Below are 15,894 nucleotides of genomic sequence, written 5' to 3'. Positions count from 1 at the left end.
CTATACAAATACAGGACAAGGGACTCTGCTGATGAGGTCATCATTTTACCTTTGGTTGGTGTCCTTGAGTTTTTACTCAACTAATTTCTTGTTCCTTTGTTTTTTAGTATGTTACATCATTTAGACATACCATCTATGTGATAGAATAACACATCAGAATAAATGTCCACTGATTGTGTCTGAGTGCTGTGCTCTTATCGCATTGTTTTGTTTCATTTTGCAGTAACAACGCTATATCCACCCTTGGTCTGAAATCCCTCTACTCCTTCTGTTTCCACATGTGCTACAGGCATGGGTGTGAGTGTATGTATGTAGATAAATAGTTCCCGTCATTACAGCTTGTGTCCTTTCTTTCCATTTCTAGTTGTCTGTCTTTTTTAAATCACTTATATTTTGTCACTAAAAAGCTACCCAAACCATTTCTTCACATCCAATTTGCACATCTTGTTTGTAGGTTAGAGTGAGTACCTGTAGAGAAACCTTGAAACTGAGTTCAAACCCAACAAGATGATCCCTTTTGGGGACTACTGCATTCTGCTTTGTGTTCTCTGTATCTTCCACATTTTAAGAAGGTTTGAAGAAATGTGCAGCACAGAGCTCAGTAGTTAGGAGTCCTGCACATCGGAAGCTATACCTTCTATCTCTCCTCTTGGATAAAATCATGCATCAACATCAGTTTTCTATATAATACAAATACCTGCATGTGTATGCACATATATGTGTGTGTGTGTGTATCTGTGTGTACATGTATAGATGGATAGATGGACACAATATATTCAAAGCACGGGTTTATTTTTGCCTTTTCCCAAAGCAGCAGGTTAGATAACGGAATCTCAGAGTTAGATGCAAGTCTGTCTGGGTGACCTTTTCGGCTGAGCCCCTGGGACTTATTGGTGTAGACAGTTTGCTTACTTTCCCCATACTTTCTTCTTTGTTTCCATAGATAAACATCATTCAGGGAATCGTGGCAGAAATCAACACCAAGACTGGGGAATCTGAGTGCCGCTATTATAAAGAGCGGCTTCTTTACTTGGAAGAAGGCCAGAAAGACTCTCTAATCGACAACTCAAGAGTGCTGTGTTGTCATGGAGAACTGAAGAACAATCGAGGGGTGGTGAGTGGCTATTCTCCTTCAGGGGTCTGGTCCTCCGCCTCCCGCCCCCCCACGCTTAATCCATTTAATGCTCAGCCTCCTGTTACTCTGCCTTCCCTACCCAAGGTCACATTCTTCAGACAAAAATTGCTTTCCATTGTCTTTTGTATCTTAGAATCCCATATATATATATATGGATATATATAATTATATAATTGTGTGTATATATATATATTTATATATTATAATTTATATATAAATAACATGTTATGTGTTTCTAGCTTTTAATATATATTTATATATATTACACAAAATATGTATTATATATATTTTAAAATTTCACAACCAGTATATATTCAGGAAGAATTTCAGGGCCAACAAAGGGTTGCCAATTGTATTTTGTTTGAGCATGACCTTCAATAACAAATACGAAACAGTTAACAACATCTCCTCCGGCTTTGATATCAGAAGACAAGGGATGACTTTAACAAAATGTTAAAAGTATATAATCTCAGAAAAATAGCTTTTAAGTTGAAACTCTTAGCTTTATGAGAAATTCTTCGCTTTTTTTTTTTATGGATTGGTACCCATCCACAGGCTGCCATTTTAAAACCAGTTTTTGTTTTATAACTAGCTGTATAGCTAACTCTGCCCAACTTCCTGGCTTTTATTCCTGAGTAGATTTTGAACTTGTTCCTCCTCTCCTATCATAGCAACTTGGATGGATCTCCGTGGGGCACTTACTACAGTGGACTGTAATTATCCACCATATGTCTGTCAGTATCTTCCATTACAGATGATCTTTTAGGATAGAGACCACGTCTTATTAATCCCCAGCACCTATTATGGGGACCTGGCATGTACTAAGCACTCAGTAATGTTAGGTGAATGAGTGAGTGAATGAATGAGTAAATGTTTGTATAAAGAAAGGATGGATTTGAAATTTTATGAGAGCTCAAAATTCATTTAATTCACCAGTTTCTTTTTATGTGTAGCCAGTAGAAATTAATGCTAATATGTCTATGATATTTTATAATTTAAACATATTGTACATAGAAATGCATATTTATATAATGTATAGATTTTATTATATATAACAAATATTTAAATTCAATGTTGGGAAAGCCATTGAAAAAGAGAATCTCTTATTTTATCGTATTCATCTTCAGCATCTAGTCAACTCTTAGAATGAAAGCCAAAACTAGATTGAACAGTTCTTAATAAAGCTTTGATGATTTAAGGGACAACCTTTTGACCTGGACTTTGGAGTGGCATTTGTGAGCAGGCTTGGAAATGTTATTTGAAATCACTAAGTGTATGTCATAGTGCCTATTTTAGAGCTGCTGGGGATCCAACTAGCTGGTGGTCCAGCAGAGATACTGAGACTGGTCATGACCACTGCCTGAAGAAGTGTTTCTGTTTGACTACAGAGTTATTGGTTGCTAGAAAGCAGTATTCTGCTTCTTGCTAATTTTCAGAAAACTCCAGTGGACTTCTAATGTCTGATACTCTGGCTTCTTGAACATTCTTTCTCAGAAGCCCTGTGGGAAATGCTTGGGAAGATACACCACTGGATGGGATGAGGCCTGTTCTCTTTCTGTCCCTCAGTCAAGGACTGAGACTCCCTGGTTGGATGTGCCTCGGGCATTAGAGATGAACTGTAGTTCATTTTTCAGCAGGCAGGTTTTTGAAAAACAAAGATAGCACTTGGGACAGGAGGTGTGTTTTATTGTTTTTCTCAGTAGAATGATGCCAGTCTTTGTGAACAGTCCTGTGTCAGAAGAAAAGCTCATTAGTTTGATGGCTAAAAGGAACTGAGACTAAGAAGGGAAATTCTCAGTTAACATTCATAAATAAGGGATTTTTTTTTTCTTTTCTCTAGCTTACTTTATTGTGATAATACAGTACATAATACATGTAACATCTAAAATAAGTGTTCATTGACTATTAATGTTACTATCAATGTTCATTGATTATTAATGTTAATGTTAATCCTCTGGTTAACAGTAGGCTACTAGTAATTAAGTTTTTGAGGAGTCAAAAGTCATATATGGATTTTAAACTGTTTGGGGTGTTGGTATCCCTAACACTGCATCATTCAAGGGTCAACTGTGTAATTACATTATCATACTGGTCTTGTTCCATCTTGTCTATCAGCAGCATTATGAGGCATTTCTAGTTATTCTTCAGATATCAAGATGTCTTCAGTTCTAGATACTCCGCTGACCTGTTGGTGTAGAGACTTACATAAATAGTAATACCTTAGCAACTGTTACTATTATCAGTAATGGTTATTCAGTTCTTACAATGCACCAGGTACTATGCTAAGAAGATAAGTTTTATAACATCCCCTTTTCCCAAGACATCAATGAGGTAGACACTACCATCACATCCATTTTAAAGTGGAGGACATTTAGGTTTAAGAAATATTCTATTTTGGGGGGCGCCTAGGTGGCTCGGTGGGTTGGGCCTCTGCCTTGGGCTTGGGTCATGACCTCGGGGTCCTGGGATTGAGCCCCGCGTCACACTCTCTGCTCGGTGGGGGACCTGCTTCCCCGTCTCTCTCTGCCTACTTGTGATCTCTCTCTCTCTGTCAAATAAATAAATAAAATCTTTAAAAAAAATAAATATTGTATTTTTTTTTCAAAATTATGTAGTTGGGAAGCGACAGAGGCAGGATCTAAACAGAGACTGCTCTATATCAATAAAATTTACAGACTCTTATTTACCCATTCTTCCTTCCTTCCTCCCTTCTTTCCTTTTTTTTTTTTGACTTTCAAAAACAGTTTGAATACAAAAAAAGAATGTTTTTAATAGACCAGGCCCATACTATGAGTAGTAGTAAAGGGTATATTTCTAGAAGTGGACATTACTGAGACATCACCCTTTTTTTTTTTTCTTTTTTAAGATTTTATTTATTTATTTGTCAGAGAGAGAGAAAGAGAGAGAGAGAACATAAACAGTGGTGGCAGAAGGCAGAGGGACAAGCAGACTCCCTGCCGAACAGGGAGCCCACCGTGGGACTTGATCCCAGGACCTTGGGATCATGACCTGAGCCAAAGGCAGACGCTTAGGCACCCAGGTTTCCTGCTGAGATATTATTCTTATGTGGCATAACCAATGTGCCTGATGGAACAGAACCAATTTTAGATTATTCCAACGGTTCCTTTTAGTCAACACCAGCTTGGAGTTGATTAGCTTTACCAGTGCAGACATCCACAATCCACAATACAGTCTGCCTAGTTTTGATGAAACGCTTTTCTCTAAGAAGGAAAAAATGATTTTTATATTTAAATTGTTTGTGATTACTATAATTTTATATAAAAATCTAGAAATAAGGGATTTTTTAAAAAAGATTTTATTTATTTATTTGACAGAGATCACAAGTAGTCAGAGAGGCAGGCAGAGAGAGGAAGGGAAGCAGGCTCCCTGCTGAGCAGAGAGCCTGCTGCGGGGCATGATCCCAGGACCCTGGAATCATGACCTGAGCTGAAGGCAGAGGCTTTAACCCACTGAGCCACCCAGGCGCCCCAATAAGAGATGTTTTTAAAAGGTTTCCTAGATAATCTGAGTTCAAATTACCTACCTTGGCTAGAGGGTTGATTACAGTAGAAACAATATTTTAAAAACCTAATGTTTAATATATACAACAATATCCAACCCCTCCCCTACCTATCCCCAAAAAAAGGCTTAACATTCTTTCTATATCCCCCTCCCAAAAAAAAAAGAAAAAAAGCCCTTAACTTGGTTATTTTTTGCTTTACTCTGTTTAAACGCACTTTAGATAAACTCACTCCTCAATTTCCTCCCATGCAGTACAAAATTATCAGTTTTATTTCTACCATCCAACATTTGCTTGAGCTTTAATTTCTATAGGTACATGTGTCTGTGTGTGTCAAAGTGGGTGTCGGTGTGTGTGGGGGGGTCCACCAGTTTCTTTTCTCCCAAATATAAAATTGTCTGATAATGCTGAATGTGCTTCCCCTGCCCCAAATCATGTGAATTTGCACCTCTTTGAGACCTCCGGGTTCACATTCCCAAATATCTCCACTGGAAAACCAGAACCAGCTACAAAAGTTGTAGAACTTTTCATTTCCGTCCCTCCGCATTTCCAAACTGTGAGAAGAGTCTAGCACTAGGAACGGAATGGGGCCAATTTTCCCCGGCTCCACCCAGCGAAATTGCTTTCATGATGTGGTTTGAGACAAGCCTTTATTTTGGAGATTTCTTTTCGCCCACAACACACACATCAGTCATCAACCTTTTAAGCACAACCTCTTCAGAGAACTGAGGTTCTGAGGAACATAACCGAGAACGACCAGTTCTTTGATCATCTTTCTTTGTGGCTCTGACAGCACACTCTGGTTCCCGCGGGAACGGGCAGTGTGCAGAGTTGGAGCGCCTGGATGGAGCTGATACTCAGCTCTGTGGCTTAAGGAACAAGTGTTTTTACGGGTTTGAGAAACAAAGATTAATATTAGGCTTTGAAATACCATTCGTATCCTTTTTAAAAAAAAAGATTTTATTTATTTGACAGACAGAGATCACAAGTAGGCAGAGAGGCAGGCATGAGGGATGGGGGCAGTCTCCCCGCTGAGCAGAGAGCCCGATGCAGGGCTCGATCCCAGAACCCTGAGATCATGACCTGAGCCCAAGGCAGAGGCTTTAACCCACTGAGCCACCCAGGCGGCCCCGCCATTTGTATCTTTCATAGACTATAGTTCATTATGATCTCTTGGGGTTATATTGGGTGCTATAAGCCAAAGCCCGGGTGGGGGTACTGACTTCTTTTTCCTTCACTGTTCCCTTTATTCCGTCCCCCTCTTCTCACTTTTTTTTTCTTATGGAGGCTGGAGGCTCTGTGTGTTTGCACAGGCTGCAAATATGCGCTATGCATGGTGTCCCTGCAGCCGGCAGTCTCGGCCGCAGATGTCTGTAGGCAGAAAGGCCTTCTCTGTGGGGGCTGCAGGGAGGTGCTCCTCCAAGAAAGGCACTAGATGCATCTGGAAATACCTCCAAGATGCCCGACTTCTGTTCTGGAGGTAGACCTGAGTCTGAAAGCTGATAATACCCGGGCTCCTCTTACCCACAGAAGTCCCCTAATCCACTCAATAGACTGTTGCTTAGGGAAATTCTGTGGATTCTTTTCTTCTAGAAACTGCACGTTTTCCTGTTCCAAGAAGTGCTTGTGATCACTCGAGCTGTCACCCACAATGAACAGCTCTGCTACCAGTTGTACCGGCAGCCGATCCCTGTGAAGGACCTTCTCCTGGAAGACCTGCAGGATGGAGAAGTGAGGCTGGGCGGCTCCCTGCGTGGGGCGTTTAGCAACAACGAGAGAAGTACGGATGGCTGTCGGTTTTGACCTGTTGAATGTCTTTGGTTGTGGTGCTTCAGAGGGAGTGTCTGGCTGGTGGAGAGAGAAGTAGCTGTGGCCTTGGAGTCACACTACATTCCAGTGCTGCCTCATTATTCACTGCTTGTGTAACCTTGTGCCGCTTCTGCAAGCCTCAGTATGCCATCTGTAAAATGGGCATGTATTCGTACCTACTTTATAAGGTTGTTATAAGGATTAAGATGCTGCAAGTGAACCCATCTGCACATAACAGGTGCTCCTTGCGTTCCCTCTCCCTGTCTCCTCCCACTGGATGCAAGCATGCTCAATACCAGACAGCCCCTATGTCAATACCAGTTGCTCACTGGTGGCTCTTGTTGAACCAGGAGAATCATCCCTAAAAAGGATTAAGAATGGTCACCTGGGTTGAGGATTCATCTGTAATTACTCTAATGGGCTTCTCTAACTTGAGACTTAAACAAATTAACCAAGAGAAGCTACAATGACAGTGTTTACTGAGTATCTTGCATGTGTCATTCCAGGTACTAGTATACACTGGTAAACTGAACAGTCAAATTCCTTGTCCCTCTGGAGCTTACACTGTGATAGAGGAGATAAAGGATGAATAAATACTCAGGTAGCGTTAAGAGAACTAAAACCCTGTATGGGGCAGGTAGGGATAACAGTTGGGGGTTTGCTTTAGAGGAAATGATCCGAAAAGTCTTCCTTGAGAAAGTGACATTTGAGCCTCTTGGGTTAACAGGGGCATCGTATTGTCAACATAATTAGTATGTACTGCCCCTGACCTGCTCATCAGTCCCTCCGCCCTGGTGGTGGTGGCAACTTCTATTCCCTGAGTACGGGCTATGTGTCAGGTGGTGTAGAAGCACACACGTTACCACTAACGTTAACCCTCATAATAATCTTATAAGATAGGTCCTCTTCGTTTCTCCCGTTTTACAAGTAAGGACACTGAGACACACAGAAGTTAAGGCACTTGTCCAGGAGCAAAAAGTGGAACCTGAATTTATTCAAAGTGGTGGTTCCCAAACTGCTGGCTCCAGGGATAGTGCAAGGGAACTGATGAACACATGCGCTTCTGTGAGCCAAGCATTGCACGTGGCTCACGGAGCCTGCTCTGTGTCAGTTAAACTAAACAAAATGTCTCCCAAATGGTGTGCTACCATTTTTTTAAATACACGTAGCTCCTGTGAAAAAAAATGTTTTTTAATTTTTATTTGTGTTGTTTGAAAATGTATTTTTATTTTAAAGTGAAGCTGAATTTATAACGGCTCTGAGTCTTTGCATATCTCCTCAGTCCTTTAGGTACTATACATACAAGTACTATTATCGCGTGGAGGATCGGGAGCATGGTTTGCTATCACACAGAGCTTCTCAAACTTGAGAAGACTCTAACTTGGGGCCGTGGTTGAAAGTCCAGATTATCAGGTCCACCTTAGACCTATTGAATCTGAGTCACTTAACAGTAGGGTCCGGGCATGTATGTTTTTAACCAGATCATAGGAGATTTTAATACATGGGAGGTTTTAATTTGCTGGCCTCAGGGCAACCAAGAGCTACCCTGATGTCAGATCCAGGTGCTTAATGGCTGCAGAGTAGAGCTGCACCATGTCCTGGACCAGTGGGACACATTTTGTAATCAATTAATGATGTCTGCCCTAGGGACATAGGTTTCGTGTCACTCTATAGGTTACCTCTGGCCTGGGAGAAATACCTGTCCGTTGACCTTTTTTATATGTATTTTTCATTTCTAGTTAAAAACTTCTTCAGAGTAAGTTTCAAAAACGGTTCCCAAAGTCAGACCCACTCCCTACAAGCCAACGACACCTTCAACAAGCAGCAGTGGCTCAACTGCATTCGTCAGGCCAAAGAAACCGTTCTGTGCGCTGCCGGGCAGGCTGGGGCGCTGGACTCCGAGGGACCGTTCCTAAACCTCGCCCCCGGGAGCCGGGAGCCCCAGGGAGACACAAAACTTGAGCAGATGGACCAATCAGACAGTGAGTCAGACTGTAGTATGGACACGAGCGAGGTCAGCCTCGACTGTGAGCGCATGGAACAGACAGACTCTTCTGGTGGGAACAGCAGGCACATCGAAAGCAACGTCTGACAGAGGCACGTGTACTTCCTGGAAGCGGCCCTGTGTCTTACCTGTACAGTATTTGCATTCCACACATGGAACAGTTTGGAGAAGCACTTTTTAATACTCTGGTGACCGTGTTGCCCCTCGTCTCTTGTATCTGTATCTTTGTCCCTAGTACTGTAATGCCAGTCTGTCTATAAGCTGGGGTCTGTGGCAGCTCTCACCCGGTGTTGCATTTCACAAGTGTCTGGATGGATGGAGAGGTACTTGAACAAGTTACTTTCGCTTGTCCTGCTGGATTTTAAAAAATAGAAAAGAATCTCTAAACTACTGTTTCGTGTAGAACCCTCCCGTGCTTCTCTAGTGCTTTCCTGGCTCTTTGACATGATAGCTGAAGGCATGGAATTTACGGGGCCTGGCAAACAGGGCACGAGAAGTCACTTGTGTATCATGACGGTATGTGCAGGAAAACGGGAAAAGATCGATCCTTGCAATGAGCTTGGTTCGATGTTATCCAACCAGAAAGCATGAAAACATCCCCTGGGGATGCTGGACACTGAATGGTGCAAAGGAAGAAGCACTGTGTTGCCCTTGCAGTGTCACCTAGTGCAAATTTGATGCAATAATCTATTAGGACGTGCGGTAGTGTCTGACCTTAAAAGGACCAGCACAAAGGCAGCCGCCAGCTCTGAATCTTGAACTGAAAGGCAGTTGCGCTTGGGGGAGTCTGTCCTAGTTGCTGGCTTGCCTTAGAGAGCCATTTTTGGCCTAAACCAGAACAGAACTCAACAGGCCTGGGAAGGAACACCTAGCAGAATAATAAGAAGGCCCACCATCATTTTGTTTCATGTGCCAGGGCCTACTCCTGTTTTGGAGCATTGAGGAAGAGACCACAGGTGAGTCAGTGGCTCTGTTTACAGAAACATGTGGAAGAAGGGTTTGGAAGAAGTGCTTCATCATGACCTTAGGCAGGAGGCATTACGAGAAAACAAGGTCAGTGCCCTTCCGGGAGAGGCCAGAGCCTTGGTTTTCCTGCTCTTCCTTCTTTTAGGTCACCACTTTGCCACCGCTGGCTCTGTGCTGTGATCAGAGTCGTAATCACATTCTCCATAGGCCAATTTTAATTAACTCGATGATTAATTAGGATCAGTTAGCCAAACTAGTAACCTCTTTGTCTAGCCTTGATTTACAGTGCAGGGTGGATGGCCGACCTTTAAAAAAATAGTTAACTGAATATACAAAAAAGCTCCCTGTGAGTGTAAATATTAAGGATGACCTGTGCAAAATTATTCCCACACCAGCACTAGTAGTCATGAGTCTAAATTATTGCCAAAAAGGTTTTTTTTTTAAATCTTCTGTGTCTTTCGAGTTTACAGAAAGCAGTAAATGCTATGTTATCATTTTATTGTGTACATCTAACATGTGCATCCGAAGAAGCTGTGTGACAAGATGTATCAGTATAAAAACAAGGTAATATTACTTATTTTTCAAAAATGAACAAATGTGGTCAATTTTACCCTGTAAAACATATTTCTGTATTTATGGATTTTAAACATGGTGAATTTTTTTTTCTATTATGAGTTTATTTAAAATTGCTTTGTTTCTCAAATTGTTATTGATTTAGCAAGTGAATGAACTGCTAGAAGCAGACATAAGCTGAGAACCGATGTCTGACAGAGGGGGAAAGACCGGATCATTGTCTACAGGAGCCATCGGCCACTTTGGCCAACGAGTTGAGACAAGAAGTCTGTCAAGTGCTGGCCTAGTGGAAGAAAGTGAATGTTTTGGTGAAATGAATGTTTTTGTATAATGGCCTTAAACTTTTCTGGAAGCATTTCAAATAAATTACATTAAAATGTCATCCTCTCTGTGTACAGTATGTGCCCAAATGTCAAATCTCAGCTATCTTCCTGGAAGGTTCTTTCTAGAATTTTTGCTTGTTATGCCCAAATACGAACTCTAAAATAGGGTGCAGGTTGAAATAAATGCTTTGATTTGATCTATGAAAACTTTTGCAGAACTCCTATTTCTAAGATCTATTTTTTCAGACATTCTCTAGTCCTACACTTATTCATTTATTCATGTTCAACCACAGTATCTTGAATCTGTACTGTGTGTAAAGGCATAATTGTGACAGGAAAAAAGCATTGAATTTCACTGCTAGGATAGGTGACCTTTGAGAATCTTGAGGCCAAATAGGAGAAGTCAAATTCGACTTTAAAATTCTTACTGGAAATTCAGGCCACTTTTTCTTTAGTTAATAGTTTGGGGACAGCTGTATGGCTCAGTCAGTCAAGGCCCGACTCTTGATTTCGGCTCAGGTCATGATCTCAGGGTGGTGGGATTGAGCCCCACATTGGGCTCTGTGTTCAATGGGGGGAGTCTGCTTGAGATTCTCCCTCTCCCTCTGCCCATTCTCCCTGGCTCTCTCTCTAAAAATAAATAAATAAATCTTTTTTTAAAATGGTGAGTTTTATTTCCTCCAAAAAGTAGTCTTTGTAAAATTTTATTTATTTTTTTAGAGGGCGGGGGAGAGGGAGAGAATGAGAATCTTTAGCAGGCTCCACATCCAGCATGGAGCCCAAAGCGGGGATCCCAAAACCCTGAAATCATGACCTGGGGCAAAACCGAGAGTCAGACACTAAACCGACTGAGCCACCCAGGCTCCCCCAAAAGGTAGTCTGTAGATGAAAAGACTAAATACTTTTAAGCTATTGGTTGCCAATTCTCAGTAGCAGGGTGCGTGGGTGGCTCGATAAGACCAGTAGATAGTCTCATCTTTGTCATAACCTCTCACCATTTTAACATGTTATTAATTCTAAGATTCATCTAGATATTCACATAAATGTAAGTCCAATTTTTTTTTTTTTCCAAATGAAAACTCACTCCTCCTCATTCCCTTCTTTCTCCTCCTTCCTTTCCATCCTCCTTGTCCTTCTTCAGTGCCTCTTTGGATGTTCCCTCCACCTCTGACTACCATGGTTGTAGTGACTTTGATCCTGGAGCCTGCATCCCCCCCTCCCCCCAGTGTACTGACATGTTGTGGGTTAGTGCAAATGGCTGAGGGCTAAATGGTTTTCCTCAGTCTATTCTCACGATGTTACTTTACACATAACTAGATGTAATCCTTACCGTCAAAATGAGAAATCATAAGCAAAGAAGAGTCAGAACCAGCAATTTCGTGCAAAATTAGAGTGTGGTTTCAGCTCCTGGGATGTGGTCACCAACCAGGGACTACTTTCATTGCCATTCCTGGCACAGTCTCCAGCAGCTGAGAATGCAAAACTCTTCATTACAACAGGGTGGTTTCCCCAAAGTCTCTGTGGGCACAGGAAGCTACAACCCACTGTCTTGGAGAGCAAGCTGTTCATTCACATCCTGTCTGTCCACCTTTTATTAATTCTCCAAAGGCCTGAGGACTCTCAGGGAGATTTGATCACACATTTCTTTGTGGGCCCTTTTCCCCACCTGATTCCCTGGTATTGTAGAAAACCCCCTCGGGGCACCCCTTCTCGCTGCTGCAATTGGTTCACTAAACTGATACTTTGTTTATTGACAGAATGCTGGAATTATGGTACTGAAAGGGAATTTGAAGAGGGTGACTCAAGCCCAAACCCACCAAAAGGAATCTGAAGATCGTGAAGATTGAACATTTTGCCCATAGGAACACACAATGAGAAAAGGTGACTGTGTTCACTGCACCTCCTGGGCCTTTGCAAAGAAAATAATCAGTGCTCATGGTGTCCCATCTCCTTCCTCCAGGCTGGGTTAGCACAGTAGTCAGCTCTATAGACCCACGCAGACTAAGCCCTTCTTCAACTGACTCGGGAAGTGTAGCAAGGAATTAGAAACCATATTCTGTACCTTTAAGAGCAGATCATCCAGGTCAGGAAGCCAGTGGGGCATTCGAAATGACTGTCCATTTACACATAGGTGTTCACACACAAACACACCTCAGTGTTAATGAACTGTGCTACTCATCTGTGAAAGGTTCGAAGAATATCATCTTGCAAGTGTTGTCTTCACTGTATCTGTTCCCCTCTCTGTGAAGGGACGCTTTAAGCCCTTGGGCCATTTGAAAAGTGAGAGGGAATGTGAAATCACTTTGAAAACGGGTAAGAGCTAGTAGTATTCATTGTTGTTATTTCATACTTCAAAATTTACATGGAGTGTTATGAAATTTCTCAGAAGTATGGTGTTGGTCTTTTTCATTCATTGTGCTGCATAATTGGAAGAGAGGTGAGTGGTCTTCTCAATCCAGCAAATCTGGAGTATTTTTTTGGTATTTTTTCTTTGGTATTTTCCTTTTCACAATTTTCTTGTTTTTTTTTTTTTTCTTTCAGGAACCCCAGAAAGATAGATTTTGAACTTTGTGGATTTGGTCTCTTCTTCCTAATTGGTTTTCAAATATTCTTATCCCTTTATTCTTACTTTTTATTTCCTTATCTTTTATTCTCTCTCAGGGAGACTTACTTGCCTTTATCTCATAACTCTGCTATTAATTTGGGGAGAAGTTTAGCTATAACAATTTTTTAAAAGATTTTATTTTGGGGGAGCCTGAGTGGCTCAGTCAGTTAAGCTTCTGACTCTTGATTTTGGCTCAGGTCTTGATCTCAGGCTCATGAGATCAGGCCCCATGTTGGGCTCCACGCTCAGTGAGAAGTCTGCTTGGGATTCTCTCTCCCTCTCCCTCTGCCCTCCCAACCCCATGTGCTCTCTCTCTCAAATAAATAAATAAATAAATCTTTTTAAAAATGTTTTAATTTTTACGTGATCTTGGTACCCGACATGGGGCTTGAGCTCACAACCCCGAGATCAAGAGTCATATGCTCTACTGACTGAGCCAGCCAGGCGCCCCAATCACAGGTTTTATTGTGAAATTTTTTCCCCTTTTTCTATCATTGTTCCTATTCTTAGAGTATCTTGTTCTTGTTTAATAAAAGCAGTATCTTTTTTTTTTTCTTTACGATTTTACTTCTTTATTTGTCAGATGGAGAAAGAGAGAGAGAGTGCGCACACAAGCAGGGAAACAGCAGGCAGTGGAGGCAGCATACTTTCAGCTAAGCAAGGAGCCCGATGTGGGACTTGATCCCAGGACCCTGAGATAATGTTATGAGCCAAAGGCAGACACTTAATGAACTGAGCCACCCAGGTGTCCCGTGAAAGCAGTATCTTCTCTAAACTCAGAGCATCATAGTTTTGTTGAGGTATTTTTTTTCTTTTTGCATTGTTTGTTCATCTGAGGATAGTAATAGTAATTTATAGTATTTGGAGGAGGATTAAAGGAGCTAATATGTCCAAGGATGCAAAATAAATACTTTTTCAGACATAGCAAAACCAGAAGAGTTCATAACCGGCAGACCTGTACTATAATAAATGTTAAAAGACCTTCTTTCAATGGAAGAAAAATGATACCAGATGGAAATATGGATCCACACAACAGAAAGAAGGGCACTAAAAATGCAACTATACAGGAAAACAGGAAATGCATTTTTCTTGCTTAAATCTCCTTAATGAGTGCTAGCTATTCTGGAGTAATAAGGACTAGCTTTACCTTTTCATCTGAAACAACCAAAAAAAAAAAAAGAAGAAGAAGAAGAAGAAGAACAGAAAAAGACAATATATATGAAACAATATTTGAAGACACCAGATATCAGACAGTGAAGAACAATGGCCCTAAAGTGAAGGAGAGCACATGAGTGAGCCTTGTGATTGCTCCAGCTTACCGCCTCAAAAAGGTTTTCATGCAGCAATGCAGAGTAGGAACCACTCACCACTCAGTGGAGACTGAGTCCAGTGAACTCACTGAGTAGACAAGATGGAGCTGAGAGTTCAGGGAGACCAAGGCAGCTATGATCTAGAGAGGGGAGCAACGCCTAGAGAAACAGTGGTGGTCTGCCGAGTGACACACTGAGGTGCTCAGCTGAGTACTGATCGGTGCACACATGTGGAGAAACTACCCAAGCATGGGGGAAATTATCAAAAAGGATTAGAGGGAACTAACACAGTGCTGGGAATAGTGCCTGTTCCCACAAACCACACCAGAAGAATATCATAATTGAGTAAAGTACTCAGAAGGGCCTACTTTCAGTAGTGGGGAATAATTAACTCTACAGTAAACACGACTCTGGTTTCCACCTAACAAGCCTTAAAAGAAAGGCTAAAAAGGATCAAACCATTTCCAAGTAACTGCACCCCAGAACAAAACTCAGTTATTTATAGGACTACAAAATTATCCAGCACCTAGCAGGGTAAAATTCAGTGCCTGACATCGAATCGAGGGCCATAAAGTATGCAGGAAAGTACAACCCACAGTGAAGAAAAAAATATTACAGACAATTGAAACCAACCCAGAATTGAAACTAATGTTAGGATTAAAAGAAAAGTGCATTAAAGGTATAACTCTGTTCCACATTTTTAATGTTAGGTGGAGAAATGAAAAATATGAAAAAAAAAAAGCAAAATCTAACTTCTGGAGATGCAAACTACCATATATGAGATGAAAGAAACACCGGATGGGATTAATAGCAGATTACACATTGCAGGAAAAAAAAGATCAGTAATATAAACTATTAACAATATGAACTATTCACCATTAAACACAAAAGATAGTTTTTTAATGAAAAAAACTACCAGTGTGTCACAGGACAAATCTAAGTGCCCTAATATTCATATAATCAGAGTCTCTAAAGGAACAGAGAGATAGAGGAGATAGAAAAAACATCCTAAGAAACAATTGCAAATTTCTTTCCAAACTTGATATAAGTGTCACCCCACAGATCCAAGAATCTTAATAAACACTAGACATAAGAACAATAAAACTATACCAAGGCATAACATAATCAAATTGTTCAAAAGCAGTGACAAAGTCCAGCTCAGTTGGAAAAGCATGAACACTTGATCTCGGGATTTTAAGTTCGAGTCCCACGTTGGGTGTGGAGATTACTTAAAAATAAAATCTTTAAGGGGCGCCTGGGTGGCTCAGTGGGTTAAGCAGCTGCCTTCGGCTCGGGTCATGATCTCAGGGTCCTGGGATCGAGTCCCGCATCTGGCTCTCTGCTCAGCGGAGAGCCTGCTTCCCTTCCTCTCTCTCTGCCTGCCTCTGTTGTGATTTCTCTCTGTCAAATAAATAAATAAAATCTTACAAAAATAAAATAAAATAAAATCTTTAAAATAAGAAAAAAGCAATAAAGAGAGAACCTGAAAAAGTAGTCAGCAGAAAAAGACATGTTATGTACAAAAGAACAAAGCTAAGGATAACAAAAGATTCCTCATTGGAAACAAGGCAACCAAGAACACAGTGAGTGATATCTTTAAAATACTGAAAGAAAAATAACTGAACCTGGAATTCCATACCCAGTGAAT

At 41.1% G+C, this 15,894-nt stretch overlaps 1 protein-coding gene across 6 annotated transcripts in view; it reads left to right on the top strand.

The window, feature by feature from the left end:
• ARHGEF3 (Rho guanine nucleotide exchange factor 3) overlaps positions 1–10,390 on the top strand; it is a 320,726-nt gene extending 310,336 nt beyond the window's left edge. For 5 of the 6 annotated variants that reach the window (XM_045991707.1, XM_045991711.1, XM_045991706.1 and 2 more), the window contains 3 exons: positions 944–1,114; positions 6,249–6,435; positions 8,204–10,390. In XM_045991707.1, the coding sequence (XP_045847663.1) occupies positions 944–1,114; positions 6,249–6,435; positions 8,204–8,556 (711 nt within the window). In that variant the 3' untranslated portion in view covers positions 8,557–10,390. The remainder of the gene's footprint in view (positions 1–943; positions 1,115–6,248; positions 6,436–8,203) is intronic. The other variant, XR_006816486.1, reaches the window with a different exon arrangement.
• The last annotated feature ends 5,504 nt before the right edge of the window (positions 10,391–15,894 follow it).

Source organism: Meles meles, chromosome 20 (genome assembly GCF_922984935.1).
Source record: "Meles meles chromosome 20, mMelMel3.1 paternal haplotype, whole genome shotgun sequence".
NCBI classification, from domain to species: Eukaryota; Metazoa; Chordata; class Mammalia; order Carnivora; family Mustelidae; genus Meles; species Meles meles.
The sequence above is the reverse complement of the archived record's forward strand: the minus strand, read 5'-3'. Positions and strand labels throughout refer to the sequence as shown.